We start from the raw sequence: 15265 nt of genomic DNA, 5'->3' as shown, positions 1-15265 counted from the left end.
GAACATAAATTTGTCCATTGAAACACAAAGCATTAGACCAAAATTATCTCTGATTTAAACAGAGAAAGTGAAAAGATTCTTACTGCAAAGTTACTTATTTTAACCAGTTTTTTTTTTTAAATTCTAAAGGCTATTTTAAAAAAATCAAATCTTCTACATTAAAAAAAACTCACTATGATTTAATTTCAAAGTCTTTAAAAAGAAACATAGATCTCCTTAAGGTGATAAAAAGTTCACTGGCCTGCTTTTGAAGGCTTTTAAAAAAATCATTTAAGTAAACTTTGTTGTGAGCACAGAGGAGATAGGTAGAAGTGATCTTTTTATTATGTTGCCTCAATCTCGCTAACATTTGTATTACTTTCATGTAATCTGGTTTGTGTACGGGGTGTGGTGTTTTCCCTTTGTAGTCCTGTCATCTGTGTGTCTGAGTTAGGTGTTAGAGGTTGTGCTGAGTATCTCATGAGCTGTACTAGTTTCGATCTTTGCTTACCACAGTCACTGCAGACCGCTTCTGTCTAGCTTTTTAAAGCCTCCTCCATTAACTAGGAGGATGGCCTGTTCCAAAATCAAGCTAACGTATCGCTGTCTGGATTATACTCTGAGGTTCTCTGACGCGTTTGGAGTTGCCACTTACTTCAATCTTAAACTTCATTTCTGTGCTTGACAGCAATGCCATTGTTTTGCTTATTTCCCGATTGGAAGGCTGGCAGTCTCCTTCGAGACTGATGCCAACTGAGCTCTGTGTATCAGCCAGTAGGAGTCACTTGGAGCAGATGGTCATCATCCTTCCCCACAGCCCAAATCCCTGGTCTGGGTGGCAAAGTCCCAAGACCACACCTACATACATGCCAACTGTCCTTATTTACTAAGATACTTCTTCTTATTCGTTTAGCTTAATAAATCATTTTCCCTAATATCTTTCTAAATGACTCACGCACTTATTTCAATTTTCTTTGATATATTTTCCTTTTAGCATCTCTCCCTTCTATCCCCATCCTTTATTTGCCATGTTATCAGAATGTATATTTTTAAATCCAAAGTTCTTCTTGGTTTCATAAGTATTTATCTTTAACTACAGAGATTTTATATAGTTACTGGTGTATATATGTTAAAATTCTATTCTAGCGAGAAAGTCTATAAATCACTACTTCTACCATTTCCATTCTTCCAATTTAAAATACAAAAGCTGAATTTTGGGTATTTAACAAAAAAACAAATAAATGAATGAACAACTGTTTTTATAACTCTGAGGAGCATCTTAAGAGACTGTGAGTTGATAAAATTTCCAAAAAAGTTGATACCTAACCTAATTATAGCATAGAACATAGAGCTTAATTCCTAAGAGGGCTGAATGTTCATAAAATGGTTTAAAAAAAAGTAAGCCACATAGTTTCCCATTCTTGGGGATGTACAATTAGTAGGAACATCCTAAGCTAAGTTGTTTGAAAACAGCAGTGAATTATTAAATCATGTATGTCAGTTTCGGACTAAAAAAAAACACATCCTATCATTCAGAAACACACAACATACTGAAAAAGTTGGCTGATGATAATGTAATCAAGTTAAAAAAAAGGTCATAATGAATTGCAGTTAATTTTCTTTTCTGGAATATTTAAGGAAGTCTCTTAAGTACAGGGATTTACAGGTAGCTTTATTCCTGAAAAATTATATCTAAAATAAGTTGTTATGAAATGAGATATACCACTGGACTTATACTTAAATGGATTCTATTATGGATGTTGTATAAAGTGAAAAGACCTTTTGAAATACAAATATCCTCTCCTAATGCTTTTATAAATCCACACTTAAAAAATATCTAGCATTCTTTTTTTTTTAAGATTTTATTTATTTCTTTGAGAGAGAGAGCATGAGAGGGGGGAGGGTCAGAGGGAGAAGCAGACTCCCCGCTGAGCAGGGAGACCGACGTGGGACTCGATCCCGGGACTCCAGGATCATGACCTGAGTCGAAGGCAGTCGCTTAACCAACTGAGCCACCCAGTCACCCAATACCTAGCTGATGTATTCTTGTGCTTAAGGAAAAGGACTCGCCAAAGCATGAAAGATAAAATGAGGGTGGGAAGACATAATCCAATCTATTAGCTGCAGCTTACAGTAATTTTCTTTCAAGGAACAGAGGCATACTGAAAAGATCATGAAACTCACAGGAAAGAGGAATAGGCTCCTTTGGGTCTAGTATATCAATGTTACATTTAATGTGCTGACATGTATATTTCCAAAGCTGTGCCATTTGGAAACTGCAGGCCAAAGATACTGCTCAGCCAAAACTTAGTTCTTCTAGTGTCCAGGTATGTAGCCAGGGAAGGTTTTTATTTCCCCAGAATTGAAGAAGCTGGTATGTAATCTGTTCAGAGTTAGGGGACATATTGTCCATCCTAAAAAAGGTGGACATGAGGGCCTATATCATTTAATTATGGCAGTCAGGCTTATCAATTTCCAATGACTTAATACCAGCATTAAGGCTGATGAATACAAGCTACTCAAGTTGGTTATTTAAAAAGGTATGACATATTACAGGAAAAACAATGTTACTGGTGCATGAAAATAAGTGTTAATAAAAACAAAGCAATAGGCTGTTTCTGTTTTGTCCTTAACAGAGGTTTACGAGAAGACCCATTTTACACAGTACTAGAATTATTTATTTGGGTAGCTTGTGGTAAGGAAGGTGAATTCTTATTTCAGACATCTTTTATGATAAAACTTTTAAAAATTAAATAATAGTTTGGATATCCAAGAATGATACATTTTCTTACCCTCAGAATGTATTGCTAATGTTGAAAGGACTGCTCTAGTCACTCAGGATAGTATCAAATATTTTGAAGCCCAGGACTCTTGTAGAATTACGCATTAAACATTCACAGGATCCCAGAACAAAGGGAAACACTAAAAACTTAATAAATTCTCTAATTTTGCTTTTCTGCTATAGGAAGATGTGAATGGAGAATGTGAATTTCTTGATTTGTAAATCAGTTACTTGGGAGAAGGATTAATGCTGTATGTGAGCATACTACGCAAAACTTCTTTTTGCTATTTGTTTTATAGGCAACCAGAATATAAGATTAGTTTCTCAACATGTATAGTCATTTAAATAAAATCATATTAAGCAATTTTGTTACTTTTCCCTGAACAGAATGATGGATGAGAATAAATCACAAGATGATATCTAACAATAAGGAGACAAGATATGTTACATAATATGATATGGGCTTGTTATTTAAGATCTTTAAATGTTATTTTTTTTTATTAAGAAGTTCCACCCTACTTGTCAACATATCATTAACAACAGAATGGAAATCAAAGCTTATCATTTCATCTAAAATGTTCTAGTATGAGGTGAGATGTTGCACAATCTTGTGACATATACTACCTGATAAAACTTGTGCTGGATTAAAAAAAAATGCAAAAGCGAGGAACTTTCTAGGTTGACAACTTCCATGGTCCTCTTGTCTAGTCTAGTTGAAGCATACCATGCAATTACCATCCCCAAAAGCTTGGACTTAAAATCTTAAGTCCCTACAAGTCTATCTATTTGATTTCAACAACTATTAACCTCTTAACTATATTACTATACAACTTAAACAGACCCTATTGCTGGAATGACAAAGAATAAACATGAGTGAGATACACAAATTATATTAGAGGCTGGGATGTTATAATAAATCCTCGAGTAATCTACCAATGGGTAGACTCAACCATGGTATGGAGTTGTTAATATTCTCTGAGATTAGAAGGTGAAAACTGAGTTGGAGTAACTTTAAGCTGTATTGGAAGGTTTTCAAAATCACAGTGTAAATTAACACCATTAACCATGGTGTGACTTGGAACTAAATATAAAATTTACCAATGGCATTAAGCACAAAGTTGTCTAACAGTGTCCTGAACTTGTGTAGAAAATTATTGACTAGGAAGGAAAATCAGATAACTCTAGACCAGGAACTCAGGGCAACAAGTCAAATAGACTTTGATTTCTTATGTAAAACCAAATAAACGACAGACACTTTCCTAGTATGTAGTCTGTAATAAGAAATTCTGTTACATTTCTGTTTTAAAGTGATATATCCAGCAAGTGTTTTTATAGAAAGACAATAAACTGTTAACCTCCACTTCTATGAGCCATTTTTTGCTTAGATGTTTCCTTCTTTTAGACCAAAGTCTAAGCAAACAGTTAGGCCTGGCATCTTGTGTAATGAGTCCTATCAAGCCCAGGATTCTTTTAATCGCATTCAAGTGGCATTTGGAAGTACTTCACCTCTGACAAAGTTTAGTGTGCATGTGTGCACATGCATGAGTGTTTTCAACTTCAGAAAATGAGCACTGAAGAGGGATATTGAATAACCCCAAGAGCTTATTAACCAGTACTCCTTGTCATCTCCTTAAAGAAACATGGAAAGCTAAAGAGCCTCTGTAAGGATGAGTGGAAATAAAGATGTGTAGCATATTGTGTGTAAGAGGAGCAGTATGCTTACTTGTCAGCTCCCAAACGACAGACTGTTGCCCTGTATTACTGTCACCAAAAACACCGTGCTTGGCATGGTGGGGGTGAAAAAAAATCTGTAGCCTGATTTGGAAAGAATTCAGTAAGGTAAAAATGTAACCGGGACCCTCCCCTCTTTCCCTAGCCTTAGGCTTCCCCTATTTCCCCTTAGAAATTTGTTTTTATTGCATCTTAAAGTACACTCCAGACTCAGAAGCTAATTTATTTAACCCCCTCCAAGGCTTTCCACACTCTGGGAATACCAAATAAATACCAATTAAACTTCTCAGTACATTATAAAGAGGAAACATATCAAGTAAGTAGAAGGTATATTTTGATTTTTTTGCATTCCTTAAGATGGTATAGGCTGGTTTAAAACATAGTTTTGGGTGCTATTTCTAGAGATCACTAGATTATGAGATTCTCTGAAGGTTAGAGAGAGACAAGCATTCCACAATCTCAGTCTGGCTCAATACCACCTTTATCAGTAATAGTTTATGTTGAAGTGGACAGCTTTTTAATATTAATGTTTCATCTGTCAAAGGACAAGCAGAGAACCAGGTGAAATAAATCAATTATATATGTGTACAAGAGCTTGAAGTCCTTGAAATACAGGAGGAGAAAAGTTAGGGAAGAGTTTATTTGCTAAATATTTTCCTAACTTAAAAACCTCTCTTTCTTCTTCCCATTTTTCCTTTTCTCCCTTCCTTTCTCAATAAATATTTATTGAGCACCTGCTACATACCAGGCAACAAGCTAGTGGAAGATACTAGGAGTCTTTGTCTTCAAGCAGATGCTGTGAAGGAGTTTTATGTACAAGGTGCTCAGGTCACTGAGAGATGGTGGTAGAGGAGGAAAGGCTCTGCAGAGCAGGTACTGCTCCAGTTGAATTTCAAGGGCAAGTTAGTGTTACACTGGCAGTTAGAGACGTAGGAGAAGAAAACAAACAGCAAATGCAAAAATCAAAGAAGAGTGTAACGAGCAGCCTGTGTTGTTTGGTACGACTGGAGTTTATGGTTTGTGCAAGGAAAGACTCTAAGATAAGGATGGAGAAGTAGGCAGCGGCCAGCACATGTGAAACTTATCTGAAGCCAGTGGTGAGTCAATGAGGGATTTTAATCAGGGGATGGGACATGATCAGATTTATCCCCTGAAAATATTATTCTGGCTATAATGATATCACTCTGGTGTGGTGTGGGCAAGGGAGGGAAGAGCAAAACTGGAAGCTGGGAGACCAATTAGGAGGCTACTGCAGTAATCCAGGCAAATACTGATGAGGTCCCATCCCTCAAAAGGCAAAGCTGGACATTTTCTTACTTCCATGGTTCTTCTGTATAAGTTTCTCATACCATCCAATATTTACTTCCTTTAAAAATAAAATCTTACCCTGAGTCTACAGGGAAATTCATACCTGATCTACCAAAAAGTTGCTGTGGTATTGCTGACATCATTTTTCAACTAGTCTCTCTCTATGAGGAAGCAGAAGTGAAGACTGAAGAGTTGGATGTGGAGCATGAGGAAAAGGGAGGTATTAAGACTAGACGGATAGGTGGCTGGATGGACATATCAATGCAGATAATTCTGTGCAGAGATTATCTTAGGTAACATGTTCACTGATGTTCTCTTTCTATCTAGGATCCTACTTGCATTTAGTTGTTATATCTCCTTAATCTCCTCTAGTTTGTAATAATTCCTCAGTTTTTCATTGCATTTTATGTATGACCTTTATACTTCTAAAGAATATGGATCAGTTATTTTGCAGAATGTCTTCTAATATGGGTTTGTCTGAAGTTTTCTCTCACATATTTTTTTCTTAAAGATTTTATTTTTAAGTAATCTCTACACCCAATGTCAGGCTCAAACTCACAACCCCAAGATCAAGAGCTGCATGCTCCCTCGAATGGGCCAGCCAGGAGCCCCTTCTCTTATTCACTTTTGGCAAGACTACCATCGAAATGATGTTGTGTTGTATACTTCTCAAGGCATCATACCAAGACGTTCATGATGCTGGTATGTCCTATGTCTGGTGCTGTTGACCTAGGCCATTTGGCTGATGTAAGTCTGGTTTCTCCAAAGCAAAGTTATTACCTTTCCCTTTGCAAATGATATGTATCTTGGTCAAGGGATTTGAACTATGCAAATCTGTTTTTCCTCAAGTTTTTGGCTACTGATTTTCACAAACATTAAGGGATCTTGTCTGCCACATTTATTATTGTAGTGTTGAACCTAATGGTGATTCTCTAGTTCCCCTTTTCCTTCTTCACTTATTAATTTATTAGATTATTTATATTAGCATGGATTCATGGATATTTATTCTCTTCTACGGATTACAAATCAATACTATCATTATTTATTTTGTTGCTCAAATTGTTTTGAGCCATAGAGTAGCATAATCTGATTGACTTTGTGATAAGAGATTCCTCTGAGTGATGTACGGCAAACAAAGTGTGGGCAGGCAGTTCAGGAAGCTGCTGCAACCGCTCTTGTAAGTGATTCATGGTCGCAACATGTAACGGGGATGAGGGTCAACACTGTTGCTGTAGAGGTGGTGAGAGTGTGGCGAGAGTTGATGTACGTGTGTATTTATATGGAAATATTTCAAGCTTATACAACTCAAAACCACAATGAGATATCACCTTATACCTGTCAGAACTGCTAAAATCACCAAAAAGATAAGAAGTAGTAAGTGTTGGTGAGGATGTGGAGAAAAAGGAACCCTTGCGCACTGCTGGTGGGAATGTAAATTGGTGCAGCCACTGTGGAAAACAGCATGGAGGTTCCTCAAAAAAAAGAAATACCATATGATCCAATAATTCCACTGCTGGGCTTTACTCCCGCCAAAAAACAAAAACATTAATTTGAAAAGACATAGGCACCCCTATGTTTATTGTAGTATGATTTAAAATAACCAAAATACAGAAGCAACCTAAGTGTCCACTGACAGATGAATGGGTAAGGAAGATGTGGTATGTGTACACACACACACACACACACACACACACGCACACACACAGGAATATTATGCAGGCATAAAAATGGATGAGATCATGCCATGCGAAAACATGGATGACAAGCTATTATGGTAAAGGTATAATGCTAAGTGAAATAAGTCAGACTGAGAAAGACAAATACCATATGATTTCACTCATATGTGGAAACTAAAAGACAAAAACAAATGAATAAACAAACAAGCAAAGAAGAAGTAGAATCAGACCTGTAAATACAAAGAACAAACTGATGGTTGCCGGAGGGAAGGAGGATGGGGAGGCAGGCAAAATGGGTGACGGGGAGTGAGAGGTCCAGGCTTCCAGTTATGGAATGAATAAGTCATGGGAATAAATGGCATAGCAAAGGGAACATAGTTAATGGTATTGTGATAGCTTATATGGTGACAGATGGTAGCTATGCTTGTGGTGAGCACAGCATAATATAGAGAGATGTTGAATCACTGTGTTGTATGCCTAAAACTAATGTAACATTGCGTGTCAAATATACTCAAATAAAAATTTTTTTTAAAAAGTGAAAACCTTTTTAAAACCCGAAGTGCATACATCAACTATGGAGCCAGAAAGAAAATCTTATGTGTTTATAGTTTTCTAGGAATGTTTGGAAATAATTTGAACTTTGTTAGTATTTATTTAAGATTTTATTTATTTATTTGAGATAGAGAGGGTGAGAGAGAGCAATTCATGAGCAGGGTGCAGAGGGAAAGGGAGAAGCAGACTCCTTACTGAGCAGGGAACCCAACACAGGGCTTGATCCCAGGACCCCAGGATCATGACCTGAGCTGAAAGCAGATGCTTAACTGAGCCACAGAAGCGCCACAGAACTCTGTTAATATCTAATATGTGAATTAATAGTACTATATACATGAAGTTGTTAAAGTATATAATTTTTAAGGTGAAAAAAGAGAAATATTTCAAGCATGCAGAAAACCCAGAAAATATCATTAAACAAAACACCCATGTACTTATCACTAAATGTTATTACATTCTAACATTCAGCCACTTTTGCTTCAGAATAAAACAATAGTGAAGATCCTGTGTATCCCTCAGCAATCCATACCTCTCTAGAAGCAAGCATTAAAACAAATTTGACATTTATTTTTCTCATGGACAGTTGTAATTACAGCTATATTTTATATAATAAATAATAAAATAAAAAATAAAAAATAAACACATAAAATATACATTTTCATGTGTTTAAAATTTTGTATAAATGGTATACTACATGTATCATTTTGCATCTGGTTTTATTTTGTAGGAATTTATGATGTGGAGATTACCATTTTGATACATGCAGCTGTAGTTCATTTATTTTAAACTGTTCTGTGTTCCATTTTGTGAATATATAAAAATAATTTATCCATTCTCCTGTTGACAGACATTCATGTTGTTTTCAATTTTTCTGTCCTCTAAGAAGTGTTGTAGTCAACATTCTTTTCTTCTATGCATAGGTTGAATTTTTTTTGAGTGTGTATCTAAAAGAGGAATTTCTGGGTCAAAAATTATGGACAGTATCAATATGACAAGGTATTGCAAACTTGTTATCAGAAGCAGTTGTACCAATTTATAATCCCATCAGCACTATGTGGCCAGACTTCTAGAAATCAGCTAATTTGATGGGTGTGACATGATAGTTGTATTTTAGTTTTTATTCTTCCTGGCTACCAGTGACATTGAACATTTTTTCATGTTTTCTTTTCTATGAATTACATATGCCTGTTTTCCCATTGAGTTGTTCTTTTATGACATAATTATTCCTGATGTTAACACTTTGTTGGTGATGCACATTGCAGAGTCTTCATTTCTTAGTTTGTGGTGTCTTTTATCATCTAGGGGTTTTAAAACGTAATATGGTCAAATACTATTGTACTTTTTTTCCTCCACAAGTTTTAAAGTTTGTCTTTTCATATAAAATCTTTTAAAGTAACTGGGGATTATTTTTTTGTATACAGACTAAATATTTTTTATAAAATTATCTCGGCACCAATGGTTGAATATTTAGTCCTTCCTTAACTTATTCATCTGTAATGCCATATCTGACATTTTTCATTTTTCTAATAAGAGGGGGTCTCTTTTTCTAGGCTCTTTATTGTCCTTTACTGGCTTATCTGTCTATCCCTGTGACACCCTAACACTTTAACTTTTTATGCCCTTAGAGAAGATCTGATATTTGGTAGGACAAGTCACCATCCATGCTCTTCTCCTTTAAAATTGTCTTAGATATTTTTTACTTTAAAGATTTATTTATTTTAGAGAGAGAGAGAGAGTGTGCATGTGAGCAGGGGAAAAGGCAGAGCCAGAAGGAGAAAAGCAGACTCCCCGCTGAGCGTGGGGGCCCAACATGGGGCTCGATCCAGGACCCTGAGATCATGACCTGAGCTGAAATCAAGAGTTGGGCCCTCAACCGACTGAGCTACCCAGGTGCCCCAAAACTGTCTTAGTTATTCTTGACTCTTTGCTTTTCCATTTGAAGTTAAGGGTGAGCTTGTCAAATGCTAAAGAAACTTCAATCAGTTTGGTTGTAATTGCATTATATTTCACATCATGATACTGAATCTTTTCACCTATGAACATCCCATCTAAAAGGTCTTAAAGGGCCTTCAATAAAGTTTGAAGCTCTTTTCCATAAAGGTCTCATGAATGTTTTAGTGTCAATCTCAGGGGCCTTATAGTTTCTATCGTTATAAGAGCGTGAGCATGCTGCAGCCTACTAACTGTGTGATCCCATAATCCTAGGGTCCTAGTTACTGAGCCTCTCAGAGCCTCAGCTTTCTCATAAGGAAACTGGGGATAGTAATGGTACCTACTTAATGGGGTTTGGTGTGAGGATTAAAGTGTGAAAGCATTTAGTTCCATGCCTGGCACAAATAAGCTCTTAGATTTTTTATTTTCCATCTGACAAATACTTACTGAGTTCTATGATGTGTCAGGCACCTCTTCCAGTACTAAGGATATAGCAGTGAACAAAACAAAGCTTTTCTCCCTTCATATAAGCAATTCATGTGAATTTTTAGGTTTGGCACTTAATAAATAGTAGTAGAGGGGCACCTGGCTGGCTCAGCTGGTAGAACATGCAACTCTTGATCTCAGGGTGGTGAGTTCAAACCCCACATTGGGCGTGGAGCCTACTTAAAATACATACATAAATAAATGAATAAATAAGTAAATAAATAAATAAATAAATAATAGCAGCTACACAGGGTGGTATCTGACACCTAAAAGAAATAGGGGAGCAAGCCACAGTGTCCCAGACAGAGGAACAGCAATGCTAAAGCCCCAAGGCGGCAGATGCTTGGTGCGGGCCCAGGAACAGTGAGGAGGCCAGCTTGTGTGAAGTGAAGAGAGCAAGGAAGGAGTTGAGGTGGAGGGCAAGATCACAGAGGCTACTACAAGGACTTTTACACTGAGTGATTTAGAAAGCTGTTGTTGTTGTTTTAAATGAGCATACTAACATGAGCTCATGAATAGTCATTACTCCTACTCCTACTCCTACTCCTACTACTATCTTCTAATGAGCTATACCTGGTATATAAGAAAGCTACTAAATATAGTATATTCATTTAATTGTGATAATAATAGCTAGTAAATACATAATGCTCACAAAGTACCAGGTATTTTACCTAGATTAAGTCATTTAATCTTTTCAACAATGCTTTTATAGATAAGTCAACTGCAGTATAGATACGCTAAGTAATGACCCAAGGCTTTATGGACTGTAAGTCCCCAGGCTGAGATCTGGTATCTGGCAACACTGCTGCATTCTCTAATAGTTTGTGGATCCTCTTGCATGTGAGCAGGCACATTATCCAACAATAAGAACAGTCTGGCCTTGTCCTTTCCAGTTCTGATAATATTTTCTTTTCCAATTTTTTTTGGAGGGGATGTTATTAAAAGGGTTAGCATCTCTAGTAACAATGCTAAATGGACTTGGAGAGAGTAGTCTTACTCCTTATTTTAGTAGGGACCATTTCCAAATGTTTAACATTAAGAAAAATATTTACTCTTTGTTCCTGAGAGTCACCCTTTATCAGGATAGGAAATTCTTTTCTATGCTCGGTTTCCTAAAAAAAATTACCAATAACAAGTGCTGAATTTTATCAAACACTTTTCTGCATTGTGGTATTAAACCATTCTTGTTTTTATGAGCGAGAAACCATACTTAGTAATGGTGTGTGTGTGTGTGTGTGTGTGTGTGTGTCTGTCTGTCTGTGGGTGTGGGAGGGAGGGAGGGAAGGAATGGGGGAGAACTGGGAGGGGAAGAGAAAGAGAGAGAGAGACAGGGGGAGAGAATAAACTGCCAAATTCCATCTGACTGTGTTTCATTTAGGATTTTTGTACCTATGATCATAAGTGAAACTAATCTATAGTTTTCCTGTATCATCCCTGTCTAGTTTTCGTAAGATGAGCTGAATAGTTTTCCCTTTGTTCATAGCTTTTACAAGAGGGATTACTTGAAATTGTGACAAACTATATGTTGTATCTTTTTTGTGGAAAGATTTTCTGTTTGATCTGGGATATCATAGAGTTGATGGGCCTTGTTAAAGGACTGGAGACGAGATGTGAATGAGAGGGAGGATGGCTCCAAGCTCAGTGGTTTAGGTGGCAGGGTTCATGCTAAGCACAGGGATATGGAACATTAGAAGGGTTGGAGAGGGGTGAAAAGGTAATTAATTCCGTTTTTGACATGTTTGATTTCCAGTTTCTTTAGGACATCAAATAGAGCTATTCAAGAGGTTGCTGGGGTTTGTGCTGGAGACAGAACTTTGGGTCTGTGGTTCATGGATTCATTTCATTTTGTTCATTCAAAGGAGATTTCTTAAGTGTCTATTCAATGTCCAACTCTGGGTATGCAGTCTTTCTCCTTTTCCTCCCAGTTTAGCTTGAGAGGGACCATGACATTTGTTGTTAATAGCAGTTACATTTCCTGTGCTTCTATTCCCTAACACTAGGGTTTTGGTTCCTTTTTCTTCTCCCAGATTTTCCAAAATGTAGACCCAGGGGAGGGCACAGGATTGATGGGGGTTGGAAAAAAGACTGTATGTAGGGTTTGAAATTAATTTTTAAGTTGGAAGAGTGCTGGATATAAAGCAAGAACTTAATTAATGCTTGAAATAAATTAAGCCCTTAAAAGAGCCTTGGGCTTTGTTCTTGGCTATAGTTAGAGCCAGCTTTACAAATAGGTGCCAAAGCCAATTTCCACTAGTAGACTTGTTAGAAAGTCATCATTTAAGATGCACATATTACCCTGAGTTGAGGAGGGTTTAGGATGTGAATAGCACAAACCTCTATGAGACTTAATCTTCTCATATATAAAATAAAGGGTTATTAGGACTTGATATCCTAAATTTCTTCAGCCTTTAAAATTTTATATAGTTTATATATAAATAGATATATTATAAATAGATGTATATACAGAGATACTGGTAATTAAACACTGGAGGATGAAGAATTCTCTTCTGTGGAGGTCTTTAGAAAAGGTATATTCTTTTTGCATATTTCAGTTAAATGTATGTCTGCCTAAAGGCTAGACAAAGGAAAGGTGAATCATGAATACAAGGAACTAAATATGGTCACAGAACTGAACAGTCGGGGAAATCACAGGGAATGAAGACAAAAGCCTGGATTTCACCACAAAAGACATTTAAATGAAACCTGTAAGAAACATGCTCTCAGGAAGACACTCTGGCAGGAGGCAGAAATCAGAAAGTATACATTGCTTACTCTCCGAGGACTCGCAGATGTTGGGTAGAAAGCAGAAAATGTAAAAATAAAAATGAACAACAAAAAAAACCCCCAACACTTTTTTCTGGACAAAAACCCCTGTGAAAGTGAACTGAGCAACAGGACAAGGGCAACATGTCACATCCATCTGGGTCAGGTTGAACCTTCAGGCATGACAATCAAGGACTCTGAAAAAACACTGACTGCATCCCAAGTAGCCTGAGGGACAGACCACTGTGACAGGGAAGGAGCAGATGCTTCTGAGGGAGGATGAGTTAACCATGTCCTAAGACAAGAGCAGTTGCTTTCTTGGAGGTCTGAGTGCTCTGAAAAAAAACCTCAAGCTTTTCTGGAGCCCAGGAAAGGCCTTACTGGTAACCACTCAGAGCCTCTGCTGTCCATACTGAGGCCGAGTTCCGTCACCAGCTCGTGCCCCCTTCTGGAAGCACCACTCTGCCTGCAGCAAAGCTGGAAGAACTACCCACCAAACAATCTGCTTCTAGAAAGTACACTTCATCAGTATTTAAAAGTCATAAAAGTTCATAGAAGCTGGCGGGGAATAAAGCAGCCTAAATGGCCCTGGCAATACTCAATAAAAGCATCTTTTTAGTTTTATCTTCTAGTTACAGGAATGACTATGTGGTTAAATTGATGTATTTATTTTTGAGCATTTTTCCTTCCTTTTCCTCTCACGTGCAATTCCTTTTCTCTTTTTACCTACACTCCACAGAGACCGAGTTTAAGTACACCTAAAAGCCTCCGAGTTTTCATGAGGGACTATACATAGAAATTGAATAATGGATGTTTTAAAGATCATTTGTTAGAATTAAAAGTCACTGTCAGAGGAAGCAATTTGGAGTAATAGCTGTGTGGATGGATATGTATAAAGAATTAGGTCCAGGATGCTGGGGGAAGGCTCTCTTAGAAAGCCAGTATCACTACACAGCCATGGACAACAACTGTATTTCTATCACATTCACACAGTCACTCTGTAACTCAACGGTGTCTAAGCCTTGTTGGTTATTTATTGGGAGGGACTTTATGTGTATCTTTCTTTCCTTACTCACTTTTACTATAGTTTTTGACACTTTCATAACCTCATACTTAAAATAACCCTATCTCTGACTCATTTCTCTGCCTCCACCAGTATGTTCTGTATATTTCTATCATATTGATATATACTAAATGTTGCCTTTAGCATATTGCCAAGAACCTACAATGGTTCTCCATGTCTTCCATGGGTTTCAAGGAATTCCACAAATCATCCCCATCTTACTTATTTTCCCCAGCACAAATTTTCCTCAGTCAAACCAGTTCCTACACTGTTTCCAAGTGTGCCACTGGTATTCAAACCTCCTTTTTTTTGACGCTTTTCTCTATCAGGAAGACCTTCCTCTTTCAGTGTTTTCCTAATACTACCACATTTCAAGTTTTGGCCAAGTCCTAGTACCTTCTTTATTCTAGACCTAACTGATTCTCCCTGTTGAGCTATAATCATAGATTACTCTATATAAGCTGACATTTCATTATGTATGACTGTTTCTTATCTACTGGCCTTTTCTGCCCTACTATGTCTGTGGTTCACGTAAGGGTCACAGGGATAGTCTGATGTGTGGGGGAAGAAAAGACACCAATAATATTCATAGGTCAGTATTCATTAAAGTAAATGTCAACCAGAAATCTGTGCTATAAGATCTTGGTTTACTTTGCTGTAGAGGACTTTATGTAGATGTATAAGAGGAAGAGATAGTAATATGAATTACTATGGTAAGGAAACACAACTGAAGAATCTGCTCATCCCAGAAAAAGAAAACAACTGGAGGATGTTCTAAAATTATCCTCAGCTTTTTATCTCTAAAAGGAATTGTAATCTACAACTGTAAAGTATTCTGTTTTGCATATTATAAGAAAAGCTCTTTTTTTGAATATAGTCCAACTGTAACTTTAAGTAATATTTTTTTATGCTTTAATTCACTTCATCTTGTAGAAAAGCTGTTATGCACTAAATATAAAGAAGGTTTTCATGACTTGGTACTAACTTATCTTT

At 36.9% G+C, this 15265-nt stretch overlaps 1 protein-coding gene and 1 long non-coding RNA gene across 5 annotated transcripts in view; one reads left to right on the top strand and one right to left on the bottom strand.

The window, feature by feature from the left end:
* The window catches only part of ELP4 (elongator acetyltransferase complex subunit 4), a 253090-nt gene that overhangs the window by 28867 nt on the left and 208958 nt on the right, over positions 1–15265 (bottom strand). The window contains exon 10 of one of the 4 annotated variants that reach the window (XM_035722876.1): positions 8681–8972. The exons of the other annotated variants lie outside the window; for them this stretch is intronic. Coding sequence (XP_035578769.1) covers positions 8907–8972 — 66 coding nt within the window. The 3' untranslated portion in view covers positions 8681–8906. Of the gene's footprint in view, positions 1–8680; positions 8973–15265 lie in introns of those variants that run through there. 4 annotated transcript variants of the gene reach the window in all.
* The window catches only part of LOC113914176, a 95596-nt gene that overhangs the window by 5313 nt on the left and 75018 nt on the right, over positions 1–15265 (top strand). The gene's annotated exons all lie outside the window — the stretch shown is intronic.

The sequence above is a fragment of the Zalophus californianus genome, chromosome 11, assembly GCF_009762305.2.
Source record: "Zalophus californianus isolate mZalCal1 chromosome 11, mZalCal1.pri.v2, whole genome shotgun sequence".
Classification (NCBI taxonomy): Eukaryota; Metazoa; Chordata; class Mammalia; order Carnivora; family Otariidae; genus Zalophus; species Zalophus californianus.
The sequence above is the reverse complement of the archived record's forward strand: the minus strand, read 5'-3'. Positions and strand labels throughout refer to the sequence as shown.